General features: G+C 34.5%; 1 protein-coding gene across 1 annotated transcript; it reads left to right on the top strand.

Annotated features, from left to right (window-relative positions):
- The first annotated feature begins 2,341 nt into the window (after nt 1-2,341).
- Nucleotides 2,342-20,997, top strand: LOC106105710 (sine oculis-binding protein homolog). The gene is made up of 4 exons (XM_013286135.1): nt 2,342-2,553; nt 16,236-16,368; nt 19,301-19,479; nt 19,629-20,997. The coding sequence occupies exons 1-4, from the start codon at nt 2,479-2,481 to the stop codon at nt 20,862-20,864; spliced, it is 1,623 nt and encodes a 540-aa protein (XP_013141589.1). The 5' UTR covers nt 2,342-2,478; the 3' UTR covers nt 20,865-20,997.
- The last annotated feature ends 245 nt before the right edge of the window (nt 20,998-21,242 follow it).

The following is a 21,242-nucleotide window of genomic DNA, read 5'->3' as shown; positions in this document are numbered from 1 at the left end:
ATAACGGAGCACCTTAAATCTATTTTGATAATAAGAAACAGACTAATATTGTTTTTAGTAGTATTATATTTGTTATATATGCCAACGCGGCATTATAGATGGCTGTTTTACCAATAAAAAATTACTAGTTCAATTAATATACGATAGATGCCGCTATTTAGTAGCTCTTCTTGTAGTGTTTTTTTTAGTGTATTTGTTGAATGAAACCTTTTTTCAACTCTGATTTAATTCTTTTTAATTGTCACTTGTAATTCGATGTCAGTTCAATAAGTAAAATGTCTATTACATTTATTTATCGTTAAAGTACTCTGTATTATCGTTTAATTGAAAATACTCAACAGTATTTAGGTAGGTGCAGTCCTGGTTGTAAAGAAAGAGGAGGTATGTCTGTTTCTATGTCTACTTTAGAACATTACAGACTTTAATATAACACTGTCTCTATCCAGCAGTAAGACGTCTCCTCTCGTATAATGAGAATTTATAGCTATAGTCCACATCTATGGCCTAGTGCCTCTGTACATTGCCGGACTACTTAAGTATTTGTTTGTAGTGCCTTTAACATGTATTTGGTTCTTTCACAACCATATTTACAGCAGTAAAGCAAAAGTAGTAAATTGTTACACTAATCTCTCTTAGACTTTTTTTGTACATTAAAGCATGCTTTTAATGAGTGCAATAATACTAAATAAGATGTAACCAGTAAGAAGGTGGGAAAATTTTATTTGGGCAATTAGTCTGAGATTTTAAATGTTATTGCCATATGGTATTACGGTTTTAGTCACTAGCCTTATTATTTTTTGTTAAAATAACAGATTATTATTTTAAGGTATGCATCAAGTACTACAACTTGTACAACTGATGTCACTGATGTTTATGTATGATTTCTCATCTCAATACGTACCGCGTAACACCGTAGGATATATGAAATATGAGATTGTATAAAATGTGATTGTTGATACTTATAATATATTTGTTAACTATGTGAAGACAGTGTTTCAATAGCCCTACACCTCCAGAGCTCGGGACGGCAGAAAGTAACCGTCTAACAGTATCCGTTGTTTTTACTTCCTAATTGGTATAATGCACTATTTGGGTGGATATATAAATCTTTTCATAATGGTTAGATATTTATAACAGATATAATATAGGTGTATAAATATCTAAATATCTATATTTCATAACATAGATATTTAGATATTTATATAACCTATATTAATATTTTAAATAACGCTCGTTTGCCCCATTTCAATAAAAAAAATAAAAACAAAACAAGAAAGAAAGAAAGTTGTAAACTATGAAATACAGATGGCGCTTTTCTTCGTGTTACCCAATTTTAGGCCGAAGATTGGTCTCTATTTCAGTATGTTACAAAGTACTCTGTGGTCGACAGATCAGCTGTTTCGACATAATATTTGCGTTCCATTTAGCATAAAGTCGTACATCTTTATGTCCACTGAATGGTAAACAATAAAAACATATTGGTTGTTGTACGCTTACTTTCTGGCGAAGCCATTTTGTCTACAAGAGAACATAATACGTCATACATCACACATGACACCAATTTATTGATCATTTCTTGCGAGATGTCCTTATAAGAATAGAATAGGATAAACACGAGTGCTTCTGCATTACTTTTACTTACAAAGCAAAACGTAGTTCTATTTGACTTCAGTCTTCTGTGAAGTTTTATTTAAAAAAGGCCAACTTGGAGTCATGTTGGTATAGGAAGCCTACAATAAAAAACTACAATTAGTAATATTACTAATTCGAAAGTCACTGCCAAAATTTCTATCTGATCATTTTAAGCATAGCTGTAAACTATAAACATTAACTTGTAATTATTCAAACTCTAGAAATGAAACAGAATGGTATTGTTGCCAAACTATCCTAAATTGCATGCAATTGAGATTTCAAAATTTACGGCTGTAATAATCATAAACAATGCCGTAGCTTTCTCATATTTATTAGTATAATTATGATCTTAGTAAGATAAAACATAGGAGTCCATCTTATACAGGATGATATACTCTATACCTTGAAAATATTTGACGGTGTTATTTTATTTGATTTCTCTTTTCCCGAACTTTCTTATTGTATTTTTTTTTAATCTTCGATATCTACTTTAATATAATTTAGACGTTAAAAAATTAATAACGTTATAATTTTATTTAATTAACGCTAAAAAGAGTTGCCGCCCAAAGCTCCCCTAGTTTTCAGTAAGCTCCGCCCCTCTAAGCGAGTGAGCGCGGGAAAATATCGCAACTTTTTGATGCGAATATCCACCTTCGAGCTAAGCGAAAGCACAAACTTCGAACAGTCACGGGCTGATCGTCGTGCGAGACGAATGTGCAGTGGATATCCGCTCGCGGATGAAATGTTTACGCGATCCTCGAAGTTACTTGTGACATGAAAAACTTTGACAACTGTCCAACATATTCTTTGTGTTTATTTCTGTGAATTGACTCTTTTTTATTCGAGATGGATAATAAAACACCGACGAACTCGTCTCCGCCGCGTGCGCAAGTCAAAAAAGAAAACGAAGAAGAGATCAAGGTAAGATTTAATTGTAGACAGTCTCAAGGATGGAGTACAACTTCCGTAGGAAGTTCATCATCGAGTTACGGCTTCGTATATTTGGCAGGCGAACTTTTCCGTCTCGTAATTCTACACTGGATGGTATATTTTTAAATTCGATACGTTCACCGCGGGTCTCGATTTGTTCGCGGGGTTGAGCCGAATTAATTATTCAAGATTCGGTTACAATATTAATTACGTTTCGCGATATACAATAAAACTCGTGTTATATCACGTTTTCGAGGCCTTTTCCAGCCATTAAAGTGTGTAATGCGATATCCGAAGCGCGCTCGGATCGCTGTAACCGGAGTCGGTGGATGTTTTGATAATAGATATAGGCGGCTTGGTAGTGTGCGAGCGTAGCTACGGGCGCGCGCCGGTGTGCGTGCGGGGTAATTTTAGACGTTCCTTTGCTCAAAACGTAACCCGAGACCGTCCCAGGCCGCAAGCCGACGCCTCGATTTATTGTTTTCATCTGATTATCGCGTAGTACGTGTGGTGATAACGCGTGCGGTAATAGCGCGCAGGACGCCCCCGCGGATTCGCGCGCTTTTTTTCTATTTTGGCGCCGCGGAAATAGTTTGACATGTCAATGAACTCGTCGTTGACCACGCTCGTGACGTCACAGGACGCGATCACTCGCGACTCAGAAGAAACTTTGAGGTCGATACAATTTATAACACCTATTACAAGCTTAGACGTTCTAAATTTTTAAACACGTAATGGGTTTTTATTTTCGATATGTTCGTTCTGGTTGCAAAGACGGCCGCGGTTGCCTCATCGGTTTACTTTTAGCATCACATCTCAAAATTACTATGAGTTAACCTTAAATGTTACTATGTGTATATGTTATTAAATGTTATACTAAAAAAAGATGGACTTTCCCTAAAACTTGAAAGATTTTGTCACAGAAATCATTTTCATCGAGCTTTCCACGAATAAATTAAAGATTGTTTTATCTTTTTGCAATCTGTGGCGCACTCGCAGTCTCAGTAAATAATATGTAGCGATAAAGGGTTGTGACGATGCTTATTGTAGCTATTAACAATATTGTCTCTAATCAATAAGGAAATGAGATCACAAGAACAGAGGCAAAACTCATACTTCTGAAACTTCTAGGTAGGTTTGTTCCTGATTTGTTCCAACTATGACGGAAGATTCCAAACATATTTGTTTTTGAAAAGCCATTAGAGTCGGAATTTAAAATAGAAATTTAAACGAAAAATCTGTCAAAGTTAAGGAGCCAAGGCAACATCAATGTGGGTATTCTTAAAGCAATTAATGTTGTCATTTTCGTTACAATAATTTTATTAGTAATGATATAACCGTGGGTTTCCACCGACTAAAGACATAACATATTGTCTTCCAGCTTATTCTCTCTGAAACATGATAATTTTTTCTGTTATGGTAATAGAACTATGAAAATCGACGGTTACATACTCGTACAGTTACATGGTTTATGAATATTTTCGTTCTAAATGCAAATTAAAGCATGCAATGTTGCCTGTGTGCAGCCGATCACGTGTCATGTCATGATGCACTGTATTGACATGTTTTGAGGAAAGTCACTGACATGCGAACGATATCTAAGGTGACTATAGTTTTAGTTAAATTAGGGAATTAGTCCTACAGTAATATAAAAATTTAAAAACAAAGTATTTTTAATTTTTAATCAGTTAGTTTTTGGCATAAAAAATGGTTGCTTTGTTTTGGTTTGAATATTTTTCATGGTGATACAATAAATAGGATGAATCTTTGGAAGTCCTTCTTTTGGTTTACTATATGTATATGTACATTCCTTTTAAACTGTTTTATCCTTATAGCAGTCATATCATAAATGGTTCCCCTACTAGCGTGTACGATCAGGAAACGTACCGGATATTGAGAATTCAGATTGTTGTATTTGAAACACGATTGCGAACAGATTTGTCTGTCGCTTACTGCTATGTTTCCCTAAAGTATAGTACTAGTCTTCTGATCATAATAAACTAGCTTTTGCAAGCGACTATGTCCGCGTGAAATAAAAAAAAAAACGATGTAACTTTCCTGTCCAGACTATCCTCTATATCTATGCCAATTTTCATCGAAATCCGTTTCAGCCGTTTAGGCTATAAACTCTAACAAACATTCATCCATGCATCTAAACTTTCACATTTATAATATTAGTATGATGAAGTATGATTGCATTAAAATAGAATTTATTATACTGCGATTTACACCTTTCAAAATTTAAGTTTTCTTCAATATAATGATAAACGGTTATGTTCACCCTTTCCCACAAAAAAGATGTTTACGCATAAATGCGTAGCAATCATGCATCTTTCACCTGGTAACTAAGTGACCCAGATCAACGCATGCAAAAATCAGTAAGATCAGCAATGACTCAAGTTATTGCCAAATATCTGCATTACAACAGCTAAATCTCGCGTCCAATTGAACCTAATTAAACTGCAACTTCATTAATTCGTATCTGCGATCACATCTTACAAGAAAAGTGTGATTCATTTGATATTCTCGAAAAGCATAAATGAGATTATTCAACCGTTAAATGCATGATAATACATTTATACGTCAGTCTTTTCCTCACACAACAGACTATTTAAAATAATCGTTTTTTTTTCTTTATTTTTCCCTTAATCTATGTTCAATTTACTACCAGTTTCAATTTATGGTTTTTAAAACGAATAAATCATGCTTTTAACGGTTAAGTAAAAGAAATGTATTGACTTTAAGGTCTTTGTTTGGATTGAAATAAAACTATATATAAATAATAGCTCACTTGTGTGTATTAATAATTTTTAAAATTTTTGGTAAGTAAGTTTAAAAAACATGTTATAATAGCGACAACGGTTAAGTAAAGTGACGTTCCGCTGTAGTGTCAATGCAGAAAAATGTCATTGCGCCGGCCAATAGGATGTCCATTAATATTCGTGAAGTTAGAATGCGAATGATGCGTAGACAGTCTTCTACGTTGAATGATTATTTATTTGGCATTTATAAAATTCAAGTGAAAATGAGTCCCTGAAGTGAATTATAATCGTAGCAAATGGCTTGAAATTAAGTAACTATAATCCACACTTATCATCTCCCCTGCCTTATCCTACTCCCGTAGGGTCGGCGCGCCGGTTTTTGTCCTCCAAATAACTCTATCATCCGTCATCTCAGTCAACACTTCCTTCTTGATCATGTCACCTTTCACGCAATCCAACCATCTCTTTCTAGGTTTATCTCACCGGTGTACCTCCACACTTATAAAGTTCTATTTGTAACATGTGATTCATCCCTTATAACATGACTATACCATGCTAACCTTTTACTCCTGCATTCTCTACTATTGGGACTACGTTTGGACTTTAAATCCACACTAATCTCTCCCTAAAAAAACAACTAAGCCATCGGGGCATTATGCAATTAAAGGTAGTGTCGGGGGCGGGATAATATAATAATTACAAGCATACAACTTGAGCTAACATGGAAAGTGAGCGCGCGATGGGAAGACACCCGATAGCCCGCCGTAACCCACACCGGCCATGTGATACCTGCATTGTACATCTTCGCGCAAACACCACGCGCCTCGGAGATGAGACAATCTTACTTTTGTACCTACATCCTTGCACTGTTAGGGATTAGCAGTCTTTTTAATGCTGTGTAAATAGACATGCTCGTTTTCAAAAATGCAATATTCGCGCTGTAAATTAGTTGTTTTATTATAATTGCTGCGTATATCCGGGTGTTTTATATTGTCATAATATTTTTTGTGGGTATAAAGAATTAGAAAAGCGATTCTAAGAAGACTTACATGGAAGTTTATGTATACACTTTAGATTGTATTGGAAGGAGAAAAGAATTTAAGGGGTACAATTTTGAAAAAGCTGTTTTGCGATAAAGGGACAAAAACTATAAGCTAATAGCAACAAAGAAGCAAGATTGCTGTAGTAACGGTAACTTTTAGCCAATGCAAAAGCCTTTCTTGTCTTAATGTTTAAATAAGCATTTGAATTTTGACATGTAAACGACAAAACAAAGTTTTTATAATTTCATGCTGATAAAGCCGTACTGGATCAGTTGGTATTATTATGAATTTGCGACTTTTGACTAATCCATCTATGACGTAGATATAATGCACATCTGTATATAGCATAATCTTTGCCACAGGGGGTGAACAAACACCACCTCGTAGGCGTGGAGGCGTACGCAAGCATATCGCGTGTCCGCTGTCCACCTTGACAAATTATGCTTCCAATATCACTCTTTTACCTAAATGTTAAGGTTTATAATTGAATAAATAACTTGAGCTGAGATACTTCAGTGATTAATCTAGATCTGGCTTAGGTTTCCGATTTTGTTTTGAGTTTTCGAAAAGATATTGCTCTCTATTTTGTGTTTAAATACTCTTTGACAAGAAATTGCGTCGGGCGGAAAAGATTTTATTTTCGTTTACAGACAACATTTTCATTATTTTATATTGAATTTTCTGCAGGGTTCAATACAGTTTTTAAATTAAACCCAAAATTAACGTAAAACAAACATTTGACAGTTGTTTTTTTTTAAAGCCAAAGGTTGCGTATGGCGCCAATTTTTTCGCGAGACATCCAATACATTATCTATATTTTTATATTGTTTAATAGTTTTACATTCCACTAATTAGAATATTTATGAAATTCAAAATGTCGGCTATAAAAATAACTTTATTATTACAATTGACACCGGGCACGGCCGTCGGCGTTGTACAAGAGGTGTCATATTTCGGTGTCATCGGATGCGGCACCGCTGCACATAAATACCAGAAGGAATGTTACTTTATGTATAAAAAGAATTAAAGAAAACGAAACAAGATATGTTTGTTTTTTAAATTTTATTATATTAAGAAATAAACAACGCAGTAACGTTTATTGGTAATTTATTAGTATTTTTTGCTATCCCAAAACCCTTTATTTAAAAAAAATGTATATCTAGAAAGCTTTAATTTATATTCTATATCTGTACATATAAGAAAATTGAAGTGTCTGTTTGTAATATCAAAAGAAAAATTCCAAATTTCGGGAAGATGATGTATTTAAAAATCTGTCTGTCTAACAAAGAGTAACTTTTAACAACATAACTCTCGCTAGTAATCTAGATGGATAGACAGAGAGCAGGGACCACAGCAATTCTGTTACTTCTACATTCATATATTTACGCAAACGTTCCGCGTAATTTCATGTGCTTTTGATGTCGCCATTGATTATTTCCATCTTATTTAAACATGTAAATATCTCAAAATCTATAAAAGACTTAACATTTCGTATGTTAAACCGGTTTCAAATTATCAATATAATTTGTGCGGTGTCACACATTGGATACCCTTTACAGTCGGTAAGTCGATATAGTCGAAAGATGACATTTGTGACGGGTCGCTTTTAGTCCGCTATAATATTACCGTGTTATCTGATTTCATCAGGCCCCAGAAACCAGTAGCGTTTGACTACATGTAAATTGTATATTTATATCTTTAACAATTAATTTAGTTATATTGGTCACTAGCTCTTGCCAGCGTCGTCTATGCCTCGTTGCCACCTATATAAAACAAAATATTCTCAAAAAAACAATACAGTAAAAGTATTAAAATATTTCTAACTTAAGGTATAGTACAGATTTTCCTAAGTATTATCTGCGTAAAATCTAGTACATTTTTACATAAAATGTATATTTTTTAATTACATAACCCGATCCGAGTGGGTTGCGATCGTGTTTTAATTACTGTAGAGCCGACATCCGACGCCGGATCTGTCGTTAATTTTTAGTGAAAAAAGATACCAGCCTCGAACATGAGGCCTCGCTGACGACGGAGAAAATATACTCATTATGTCAGATACCTAGATCAATAAGTATTTTAGTTATGTTTAATTACTTGAGTCTAAGCTTGAGAGTTTGAGAGTTATGAATACAAAAATTCATTGAAAACCTATGACATAATTCTCTATTTCTCTCTAAAGCAGGACAGACGCTCTGTTCTATATTTTAAACTGACCAAACGAATTGATCAGTTAAAACATTTCGTGTATGCAAACCTTTAATCGAACAGTTCAATTGGCGTCAAAAATTTTGCTTCACACTTGGTTCTTGAGTTAAAACTATCAGGACTAAGCGTCATTAGCGAAAGTAACCTCATGTAGACAATTATCGCCATCCTTATACTGTAGCAATATGTTTTAGTTTAAATGTTACGTCAATGGAAACATACTCTTATTCGAAAATGTTTTACCCATTACAAAGCACGTCAACTCTCAAATAACACGAGTTTCAGAGTTTATAAAGGGTTCATCCCTGCGAACATGGCACCGACTGCATAATTACCGCCCGTCTAGCCGTGAGCCGTGCGATAGGACACCGACACACGAGCGCTTTTCGTGCAACACGACACGTCTGGACGTATACTTTTTACAAAGCAAAAGCGGAGTTACGAAGTCGGGAACTTCTTTTGTATATTAAAACGTCATAGGGATGTTAACCCGATACGTAACAGGAGAGTGAATTCTTCAAGAGAGTTCCTTTGCATTTAAATGCCATTATAACTAGTTTGTCTTCCCAAATCGTTTACAAATATATATTTTCGCTACCATTCTATCACAAATAATTTACCAAATCTTTTCTTAGAGGAAAGTCACCAAATATGGTATACTATTTTATTTTTGGGATATAAAAAACTTCATATAAATTAAATCAGTTTAATGTTTTTACTAGTCAGTAAATATAAATATATACGGTTTTAATTTTTTTTTTACTTAAATAAAAAAAAATTATATACAACGAGACGAATTTATTTTTCAGCATAATAATCTACGTATTTAATTTCATAAGTCGCCGCCATGACAGTTCATTTTCCCGCCAAAACGGATGTACGTAATCCGTTTGAAAATGTGCGCTTGCGTTTACGTCATTCGGCCAGTGCACACGCAACAAGCATAATGAAGTATAGAGTTTCTTATTCAATTATACCCTTTGTGTATGCGCAAACGCAATGTATTGTAATTGATAGCACAGATAATAAACAAAGATAAAGAAAATTATACATAAAGATTAAACCTACAACTTAAACTACACTTTAGGTTATAACTATAAAAAATGCTTTCAAATTAAAAAAAAAAATAATTAAAAACAAATATTTTTTTTTTCATTTAATTCTAAAAACAGTCTTGTCAATTTCAGAACGCAATTAATTCGATTATATCTTACCAACATTTAAACAAAAAACAATTAAACAGCCATGTCATGCTTTTAAAATGTAACAGGACACCGCCCTCTACGACCCCATGCCGTTTTTGTAACGTAATCCTCGCCGCCGCTACAGGACACCATGTCTTTACAAAATCTCAATATGTTTGCTTGTTTATGATCAGATGTAAAACAATTAAATGTTAATTTTAAAGGATACATCGCCGCGGGATTTCCCGCTGTGACAGGAAGCCCGAAATACGATACAGCTATTTTGTATCTGTGCTTAATTTTATAGTTGGCGAAAGTTTGATATTATCGATATCGTATTACTTATTATAACTAACTGGAAATTTAAATAGAATCTTGTTATAGGTTTGTAGTAAATCTACACCCAGGAAACCTTTTAAATAACTAGAGTCAATCAGTGGCAGATTCATTAAGGAAACAATTCCTTAATAAAAATTTTATTTTTAATTACTTCAAATTGCAATTTCAATAGAGTAATTGTTACGTATTTATGGAATAATTTAAATTGTATTTATAATACATATGATTGAAGTAACTAACGAATCTACATACAACTAACGTTGCAAATGTGTTTGATGCCGCACGTGTTTGCGATCTCCATACTCGTGTGAACATTACTACGCACAACTGGCAAACACATCGATAGTTATGTTACTTTGAAGTAGTGCACAATCATGGCTTCCATTTAAAAAAAAACCATATGTATTTATTAAGAAAATGTATGCATATTATTCCTTTAAGTAAAAAACAACATAAAAAGACAAAAGACGACGCTCTTTTACACCCTCGTTTGTAACTTTATAGCATATTTAAAATTCCCGGCTTACAAAAAACAATAAAGCGTCTAACATTTAAAAAGTTAATTAAGTGCACATGGCACTTTACACTAGACGCGTATTGTTTCACAAAGGCGCGTTCGATGTTGCCAGTTACAGTGTGCCTCCCAAAAGTACTGGGGTACTCGCATGACCGAATCCGCTCTCGAAGAGTAATGCACGGTAACACTAAACTCTCTTTGTTTCGCTCAGACGTTATAATGAGAAGCATGCGAAAAGCTATCGATTGACGGCCATCCGAGCTGTAATATGACGCTGACGGTTTCGAGCGGGCCGTTTGTTTCGCGCCTTGCCCGCCTTTCCTTTACGTTTTATTTATAGTGTTGCTAGTTTTCTTTTAAATAATTCTTTTGTATTTCCTATCATTCTTTTTTAATAACGAAGCATACAGAGCTAGATAAATATAAATTTGTAATGATACAGAAAAGCGAAAATACTTTGTTGGTGAAAGAATGAAATTAACTAAAATTTTTCAAACAAATCAATTAATACATCCTGTTTTTTTAATTGATATTATGTTATTGATATCTGTAAATTAAAAATACGATAATGTTTAATTAATTATAAACAACTAGCTTTCGCCCGCTACTCCGTATGCGCGAAATTAAAAAAAACAAATACAAGTAACCTATGTATTCTTCCAGACTATCCTCTACATCTGTGCCAAATGTCATTGAAATCCGTTGAGCCGTTAAAGCTACAAACTCTAACAAACATCTATCAATCTAAACTTTCACATTTATAGTATTAGTGTAATTTCTATTTCATAACGCAAGTCGTTATTACAAGTACATGAAAGTTTGAGCTGATTAAACTGTGGAACTGTTGCGTCTTTCTCCGCATTATATTAAGAGCATCCTCCCCTCATATCTGCCATAATTGTTGGCTTCACTCAATAAATCAGCCTGTAGCGAGGTTATGAATGACCGGGCGAAAATAGCCCGGTTCCCAGAAGCCACGCTGCCGGCTGGTGACGAATGCCCGGTGTTGGTTGCATACTCAAATTGCTCAGTTAGTTTTACTGATGGGAATTGCGAATTGCAATAGTTCTGACTCTTTCGTGAAATTTTGTTATTGTGAAATCATAAACGCCTGTAAAGCGTCACTAAGTATAGGACTGATTTTTAAAGATACGCCATTCTGGAATGTAAACTTTATGTTAACATGATAATATGTAGAAACTAGCAAATAATAGTGTCACTTAAAAGGGCAATGTAAATAATCACCTTACCGTTGGTAATTGATTTGATTTCGAACAAAGAAATGTTTGTATTCAGCGAGTCCATCCTCAAAGGCAATGCTGCAACAGAATGATTATCATTAATTTGAGGTTACAGTTTTCTTTATCCTTCATTAAGTTCCGTTTTGAACCTATTACTAGTGACAATCGAGAAGAAAGACCTGTTTAATATCGAAACTGAGATTCAGCGGAGTAGGCGATAATTTGTGACAGACAAGAATACAAAAACTGTTATGTAACTTTTTGTTAACGACTGTACAATACGTTATAAAGAGATATACACCTTAATGCATTGAAACAGAGCGTGATGTAGAAATATAGGGGGTACGCTTCCGCGCACATTAGCTGAACGATCGTTTTACACGGCATTAGGTAAATTATAAGCTCGACTGGTCGACACACGATATGTTTGCGCCAAGTCTCGCCTCTAACATACTATAAAATAGTCACAACATAAAGGTCTCTGTTTGCTGTTTCCATTAAATTAATATGTAAGATCTTAACCGATTACTAGGAATCTCATAGTAAACATATTAATTTAAATATAATCGCAAATAATAATTTAACAGACAAAGTAATAAAGATGTTATCATCTCGGATGGAAAAGCAACAACTTTGCTTTATTATCTATCCTTAAAAAAGTTGGAAGACACTAATTAGTAAATATTTTTGGCATAACAATTTTAAAAACAATCTTTTAAAATTTTTGATATTTAATTAATTTAATTAGTTTAATTAGGCATGTCACCATCAATATCGATATTTGTTTTCTTTGTTTTTCTTTAACTGTTTATTAGATTATAGCATTATTATGTAAAAAAATGAACATTGCTGAGTGAATCTAATATTGTAACTGGCAATATAGAGTTTTCACCTCATCTAGGTATATGTTGCCACGCTGGCAACCCAGCGCACAGGTCGCGGTGTCAGATTGCGAACGCTCCTAAATTTACTCTAGCTCCCGCCATTAAAAGCGTTTATGTTATATTGGATATCACAATATTATCGGCAAAGCATGGATTACATTACACGCCTCACAATGGTGACGTTCTGTTGGGTTTTATTACCAATTTTGTAATGGCTTTTAATATTTCTTTAAGCTTGAAACATATATAGATGGTGGTTCATTGGGCTTCGGTATATTTACAAATCATATTTCCTATTTTCAACGACTGAAACGAAGTACTTATTTTACTTGATAAATCCTTAATTCCATTTTGTTACAGAGTCTAAAATATGTTAGGGATGTCCAGAGCCTAATTAACTATGGTTGCCTAATACGGGTTGACTTCACAAATATCTTTGAATTTCTCTGATATTTTCACTTTGCATCACCTTTTCCTTCACCTTAGAACGTTGCGTAAATGTACATATGAAATTCGAAAAACTTTCCTGACCTGTAGATTACAAATCAAGTATTTAATCCCCTAGCCACTGATGCTCTTAATATAATTTATTTTATTTGAAACATGGTAACATTGATATCAGGCGTATCAGTGTTACCCTTTCCACGAATTTACTAACGAGTTTTACATTATGGATGAAATTCGAAATTTGAATATGTGCTGTTTATTCATTACGAATGTTCAGGGCAGTTATCCGATATTTGCAGACACATCATCGGCCGTCGGGCGAATGCGGTGGCGAAATATTTGATCGGCAAAAGCGAACTAATGGGCGCAGTTTTACCTACAATAGGGTAACCATTCGCACTGAACAATAGTCAGGAAAGACTAAAAGTTTCCTTAGTTATTTACCGATAATGTTTTCTTTTATCATTAAAATTCAGTAAACTGTATTATTAAAAAAACATACAGACGAATTGAACACCTTATTTTTTAATTCTGTTTAACACAAAGTAGATAAGTAAATAAGTATCACTGATACAGATAGGTGGAAATATATGTTAATTTGCATTGTATAACGAAGAAAAACATTGTTGATTTATTTTCTGAATAACTAGAGTTTTCAAAAGTTTACCACTTTTGGTTAACATATAAAATGATAATGTCCGTTTACATAAGTAAAATATGGTAACCCTACATTCGGCAGCAACGTGTGTTCGGAATATCGAGTTTTGAGGTGATAATTATTACCCCGCACAGCGCTGGCAACACTGGCGTAAAATGAAACGCCGGGGAACGGTTCGTACGTCTGGCTTAAAATGTATTATTTTAACAGACGGTTGCTAATAAAATATATTATTATTTGATTTAAATAAAAGGAGTTTAATTAATTATATTCATGTTGCCAAATATTCACATAAAATTTGATTACACTCACAAAGAAATCACTTTTTTTAACAAATATCAATGGTTTAAAAACATCTGTAAAAATGTAATGAATGTGGCATTTACTAAAACCAAATTATTAATTAAAACCTATATTCATAGACTAAAAACCACGTTAAACTAATCTTCAATTTTTTAAATAAAAATGTGTCTAAACTAGCTGCTCTGTGTAACTGGACACCAATTATCTCCGCGTTGGTCATCAGCTTTCTCATGAAATATTAGCTACGTACACAGGATATTGTCACTACAGAGGCTGCCTGGTTAAGGATTAATTAATACAGGTTATACTATATCAAAGATATCCCGTGGCCGCATAATGAAGGTGTTATTGAAGACAACGATATCCGATACTGCGCCCCTCTGTTACGTCTAGACACATCGCTTTTATCTATACTATTATAATAAAGCGTAAACACACACTTCTTTGTTGCCTAAGATGTCACCAATTACAGCATATTTTTAATAACTCTTTTTTTTAATAAAAAAAAACCCTAAACTTTAGGCTATATATTTTCACGCCATTAAATTTAGGGGGTAAATATTTTGGATAAAAACCCTAATGTGGGAAAAAGACCATAAGTTGCTACCAACATCAAGGAAGCAAGGTTGCCATGGTTTGTCATGTCATGTCATTTTGACATTTGCAATTGATAATTTGAGACATGTAAATTATCATACTAATTGTTGCTCGAGACTTCGGTCGCGTAAAAAAATAACGAAATATAAATTGCTTAAGTTACTCATAGATAACATATTTAATGGTAAAAGAATTTTTGAAATCGGCGCATTGGTTATTGCGTTATTTCTATGCATACAAAAAACAAATCTTACCTCTTTATAATATCAGTAGATACGAGTATGGATAAATGCGAAAATTTAGATGGCTGGATGGATGTGACCTAAACTTCTGAACGGATTTCGATTAAATTTGGCATAGATGTAGAGGACAGTTTGGAAGAACACATAGGCTACTTATTTTTTTTTACTTCCACGCGAATGGTTGCGAGCTAAAACTAGTCACTATAGAAGCTATCGTTATCATCGATTTTAGTTATATTTTATAAATAGTTATTTAAAAGCGACACAGATGTCGTTGGACGTAAATCCTTATGTATCACGTTTTATATTTATTTACCAATTTATACGCAGTCGTTGCCAGTAAAAATATTCCGTAAGGAGGTCGCATGCGCCACTATTTATTGTTTGTGTCGCCGTAAGATTGTGAACACGGCAATTTTATACTCTGACCAATAATGTCCCAATTTATTCTTTCAAAAACATCCTTTTAATAACAAAAGTAACCTATGATAGACTTCCAATTCAAAAAGGCAAATTGTTAAATTAAGGATATTTGTGTATGGTTAGTTAATTTACACGTTTGTCTGCTTTGATTAATGCTGAAGAGGTTATAAAACGACAGACTTTAAAATTTTACAGTGACATTATTGCACTTTATAAATGCACACAAGAGTATTATTATCGTGTATAATTCAAGATGTACTTTTAAAGTCCACTTGAAATAAGGTCGGTCGTGTTGATTTACGATATATTACGATTTGTTGAAAATCTTCGCTTAAGTTTACTGATTTATTAAGATTTCAAAATGTTATTAAAATAGAAACAAATAATATTACTGGCTAGCTTTCGCCTGCGACTCCGTGTGCGCGGAATTGAAAAAAACAAAAATGAATAGCTTATGTGTTCTTCCAGACTATCTTCTACAATTACACCAAATTGCATCGAAATCCGTTTAGCCGTTTAGGCTACAAACTCTAACAAACATCCATCGATCTAAACTACTAATGGTTAAACGTAGTTGGGAAACCGGCCATTAATAAATTAAGTCCGTATAAATCTATATCTATACTTCTATACTAATATAAAGATGAATTGTATTTTTGTATGTATTGAAATAAATCAACAACTACTTGGCCAATTTCAAAACTTCTTTCACCATTAAACAGCTACGTTATATGAGTAACATGCTATATTTTTACTATTTTTTGCAGGGGCAAAGTCACGAGCAACAGCGAGTGATTCAAATCATAACAGAAGTTGATTTTCCAGGAATTCGCGGAGACGGCAATGAACGAACTGCTGGGCTGGTACGGCTACGAGCGGCTGGAACTGAGGAGATGGGCGGCTTCGCGAGCACGCGACACAAACAGCCCTGAACAGGCCGCGGAACAGAAGAACAAAGGTATGGAGGATCCTGATTAATGTACCTTTGTGTACAATGTTTTAGATAAAATTTAAATATTATAAAGCCACCTTCATCAAAAGCCGGCAACGTCAATTAAGGCGCCACCTAAATTCATAATTTTACGGGAAGTATGACCCTTAAGGTGCATTCAAACAAATGTCTAAATTAGACAAATACGAACGTTTACACTTTAGATTCTTTACAATGTACAAAAACAAATACATATGTAAACCTATGTAAAAATGGTACATTTTTAAGGTTATTTGCAAATAAAGAATTAATTACTACTACACAGCGTCTAAACAACAAAAAATACAAAAAGGTGATATATTTTGTCACGTCATTAATTTTGATTTTACATTAATATACAAAAATTGAAATGTAACAATTCATAGAAATAGACGTGAAAATACCAAGAAACAAGCCCTTGTGGGATCGCAGCTGTATTTCTGTGAATTTCCGAACGCCCTCCCGCGCTTTTACGTTTATAGCGGGAAAAAGACAGATTACGATCTCATTATATCAACATTATTTCGATGTAGTTTTTGTATTACATTTCTTTGAACCGAATACTATTAAAACGTATTTTAATATTAATATCCGATATTTATAAAGTTAACTAGTTTTCGCCTTCGACTCCGTTCGCGTGGAATAAAAAAAAACAAAAGTGAATAGCCTATGTGTTCTTCCTGATTATCCTCTACATGTATATTAATTTTGATCGAAATCGGTTCAGCCGTTTAGGCTACAAACTCTAACAAACATCCATCCATCCATCTAAAGTTTCGCATTTATAACATTAGTATGATTTGATGGTTTCCGAAGAATTAAATATGACAATTTCAATTGTAAATTAAAAGTTTACAGTGAATATTATGTCTTAACATTAAATAATACAAGTTTTTTTTTTTATTTATTTTCATGAATCAGTTTTTTAACACCAAAAGCTGTGTTTACCTGTAACGTTATTTAAGAACCTGACGCCGCAATCATACTATTCCTAATGAGCGTGCCGCGAATTCGCTTTGTATGTCCTCGAGTGTACCACACCTAGGGTTGTCAATTTATAATTACAGTGGTACATGTACTATCAACATCCCGTTTCTCATTGAAAATACAAAGATAGCAATCTTACTATCACGTCATACTAAAATTATAAATGAAAAAGTTAACAAGTATGCATGTTTTATACTTCGTATTTTTAAGATTTCATGGTTTAGAATTTGAATCTCAGTGAAAGTACACATTTAAAACATACTTTAAAAGTACATATAGGCTACTGGTTATTTTAATTCCACGCGGACAAAATTGTAAGTTGTAATTCTACGTTGTTTCCTCTTGAAATTACTGAAAATATTGGTAATTTATTTAATTGAGTTGGATATTGATTATTTCTAAAAATCGACAACCCTATTCCCAGTATCGGTACGTAGGAGTACGTCGGGAATGAAAACGTATAAGCCTTGCGGTTAAAACGTGATTATTAGGAGAGCATAGTGTTACCATATCACGTTACATAGACTCTTCTGAGAGGCGGAGGGGGACGGGGAACGCGGGGTACGGGCAAGGGGGGGGGCAATCTGTACTCGTGTATAATTGCCGGGTAAGTTTTCCTAGAAAACTTGTTAAAACGTTTTCTAATTAACAACTTCTTATTGAAGTATACGATATGAAATTGATAGTCAATCAACACAGCTTATGAATAAAGGAATATTTAGTACTCTAACCTTTTTCTTAAAGAGAATAATGTTTACAGTATCATCAGCATCCTTCTTATCCTACTGGGTCGGTACAACAGGTTTTTGTCCTCCACATGACACTATCATACGTCATCTCAGTCATCACTCCCTTTTTGATCATGTCACCTTTCACGCAATCCATCTCTTTCTATGTCTACCTTTACCGGTGTACCCTTCCACATTCATAACTAACGTTCTCCTTGTAACATGCAATTCATCCCTCCTCATAATGCCCATACCATGCTAACCTTTTACTTCTTACTTTCTCTACCACTGGGGCTACTCTCAAACTTCCTCTAATATACTCGATATGTAGGGTTTTTTCTGAAGACAAATGGACACTCGATCTTTTTTTATCCTATTTTATTTGTATAAGAAATATTGCAATAAACAATTAATATTAACAGCTGTAGACTATTTTTGTATTAGTAATAATAGTCACGTAAAACGATATTCAATGTAAACCTATTCTATAAATCGAAGGGCTCGAATGTCCCGGCTAACTCGATACTAAATCGTTAGTCCAATAGAAATTATAAGGCCCATAACAAGGTATCAGATCAGGATAAATGCGGACAGTCCTCGGTAATGAGAGCTTATCCCCCTCTCGAGTTTTATCTTACCAAATTTAACGAAACGATGAAAAAAATAATTATTCGTTTCTGTTACGATTTCATTTAATAAAACATACAGACGACTTGAGTACCTCCTTCTATTAGGATGTCAATGATTTTAATGAAGAACGATATTCAAAGAAAGGAAATTGAATATTCGAATGGTTTTAACTGTAGGTAATCTCTAACAACTTATAAAAGAAAAAGAACCTCATCATTTTGCAGTCTTTTAAAACATTGCAGATGTCTATGGTCATTAGTCTGCGTTAGATAGTACCACTTGGTCGTTTCCTATCTTCTATCTAGTATTGAAATTCACTACTAACGAGATAAATATTAGTTTGAATTAAAATAAATTACCCGGTCGCTTGGTTCTTGTTGTAAGTTAATTCAAGCGTGGAGTGTAAGCAATAATTAATACTAATCGCATCATGCAAACGTTTACTCGCTCTGTTTAATTAAGTTCTAATCGAAAGATGGCGCTATTTTACAATGTACCTACGTCACAACAGTCAACTTAATCCAATCAGTAAAGCTTGTATTTTTTTAAATTAACTATCTTTTGTTCAATTTCAGACGAGTGTTCGTGGTGCAACAAGAGTATCGGCAGCGAAAGCGGCGCGTTACAACATGCCGGCGCCGCATTCTGCTCCGAACTGTGCTTCAGCCAGTCCCGACGAGCCAACTTCAAGCGTGCCAAGACTTGCGACTGGTGTCGGCATGTGCGACACACTGTAGCCTACGTTGACTTCCAGGTAGCAGCTATGTTCTTAAAAATACAAATATGTAAAAAGTTTCCTAGCGGGGAACCTACTAATAAAAAGAATCACTTAAAACTTGTCTTTTCTTACTGATGTATAGGGTATTTTAATTGTTTTATTAAGTTTTTAATTTCACTTTTCAGGATGGAGCCACACAACTGCAGTTCTGCTCAGACAAATGTCTAAACCAATATAAGATGCACATCTTCTGTCGCGAGACCCAGGCGCACCTCGACCTCAACCCTCACCTCGTGAGCGCCGCCTCTTCCACCAACCTCATCACACCGGAGCTCTGGCTCAAGAACTGCAAGAGCAGATCTGTGTCTCCCACATCCGAGAGATCCGCCTCACCGAATATCGAGAACTTAAGTATGAAAATAACCGAAAAAGCGGATCACAACTCTGCGAGAAAATCTCCAATGCCGATAATAACCGTCGCCCCGGCGGCGAAACTGATGAATCCGAAGACTACTGAAGAGAAAACGCAAAAATCACCAGAGTTGAAAAAAGACAGAACTAAAATGAACACACGCAAGCGTAGAACATCCAAATGCTCGGCTACCGTGACGTCACAGAACTTGCGACAGCATAATACGACACCAAAAGCTCAGGACTTGCGGCTTTGCAGTCCTTCGCTAGACGGCTCCTCGCCTAATTCTACTATCGGCACAGCCGGGAACAGCGTCATTCACTCGCCTCCACATCCTATAAATCATTCAGCACCACCCCCCTTCAATCCTATATTCGGAATGCCTCCGGTTTTCGAGCCTCCTCCACAAATAAACGATCACAGATACATGTTCCAACCTAGGTTAGGATTCATGCCACGACCTGGTTTGATGCCGGAACGACCTCCAATCATGCCTGTAAACTTCGCTCAACCTCTCGGTCAACCTCCGCCTGTCACAGTCTTAGTTCCTTATCCAGTCATATTACCGATACCACTCCCCATTCCCATTCCAATTCCATTAACGTCCTTCATACAAGCGCATTTGAGCAAAGTGAAAAAGGAAACTACAACAGAAGACTCAGAGGGTCCTCTAGATTTCACAATAAACGGTGATAAAAGAAAAGCTTCCAACACAACAGAAGCTGAAAACATCGAAATCCAAGCAGCTATCCAACAGACGTTACAACCAATTGTTGAAGAAAACGAGAGAACGGATGAAAAAAACGATACTAACGAATGTAAGAATCCAGAACAAACTTTGCCCAAGTTTAAAATAACTAGGCTAAGTAATAAGATGGCGAAAATCGTCTCCAAAACAAGAGAACCTGCAGAATCTACGAGACCTTTGCGGAAACGACGAAGACTAGTAGAAGTTGCTACAGAAGACGATTCAATCATTCCTAAAAGTAGGAAAACTGTTGAAGTCTAAGAAAAATTTTAAATATCAGTTAGGTTTAAGCTTTTTTAAATACATATCACAATTGCATGATAGGAACTGAGTTCAGTGTACTTTCAAACAGCTAGTCTTAGGTTTAAGATTTATCAATTCTTCATATACTTAGTTAAGTTATTAGCACTATTAATGTGATATTAGTAACATAATTTTAATTCAATGTAAAATTAAATAATTAAATACTACCTTTTCGCATTTTTTTTCCGATCACACTGGTAAAGGACTGGCAAAATGAGATCTTACAGAATGTGACCACTAGATGGAGCTAAACGCTTGACCTTAGAACCTAGTCTAAATAAATTTGTATATCTTATATATCAATTTACACATTAATGTTATAGATCTATAGGCGAT

This window comes from Papilio polytes, unplaced genomic scaffold, assembly GCF_000836215.1.
Source record: "Papilio polytes unplaced genomic scaffold, Ppol_1.0 DF822733.1, whole genome shotgun sequence".
Taxonomy (NCBI): Eukaryota; Metazoa; Arthropoda; class Insecta; order Lepidoptera; family Papilionidae; genus Papilio; species Papilio polytes.
This window is presented reverse-complemented; position numbering and strand designations above follow the sequence as displayed.

Excerpts from the sequence above, each read along its gene's own strand:
- LOC106105710 (XM_013286135.1), top strand. The coding sequence starts at position 2,479 with ATGGATAATAAAACACCGACGAACTCGTCTCCGCCGCGTGCGCAAGTC. Across the intron at positions 16,369-19,300 it reads CGCGGAACAGAAGAACAAAG|ACGAGTGTTCGTGGTGCAAC; the intron begins GTATGGAGGATC and ends GTTCAATTTCAG. Across the intron at positions 19,480-19,628 it reads TAGCCTACGTTGACTTCCAG|GATGGAGCCACACAACTGCA; the intron begins GTAGCAGCTATG and ends TTCACTTTTCAG.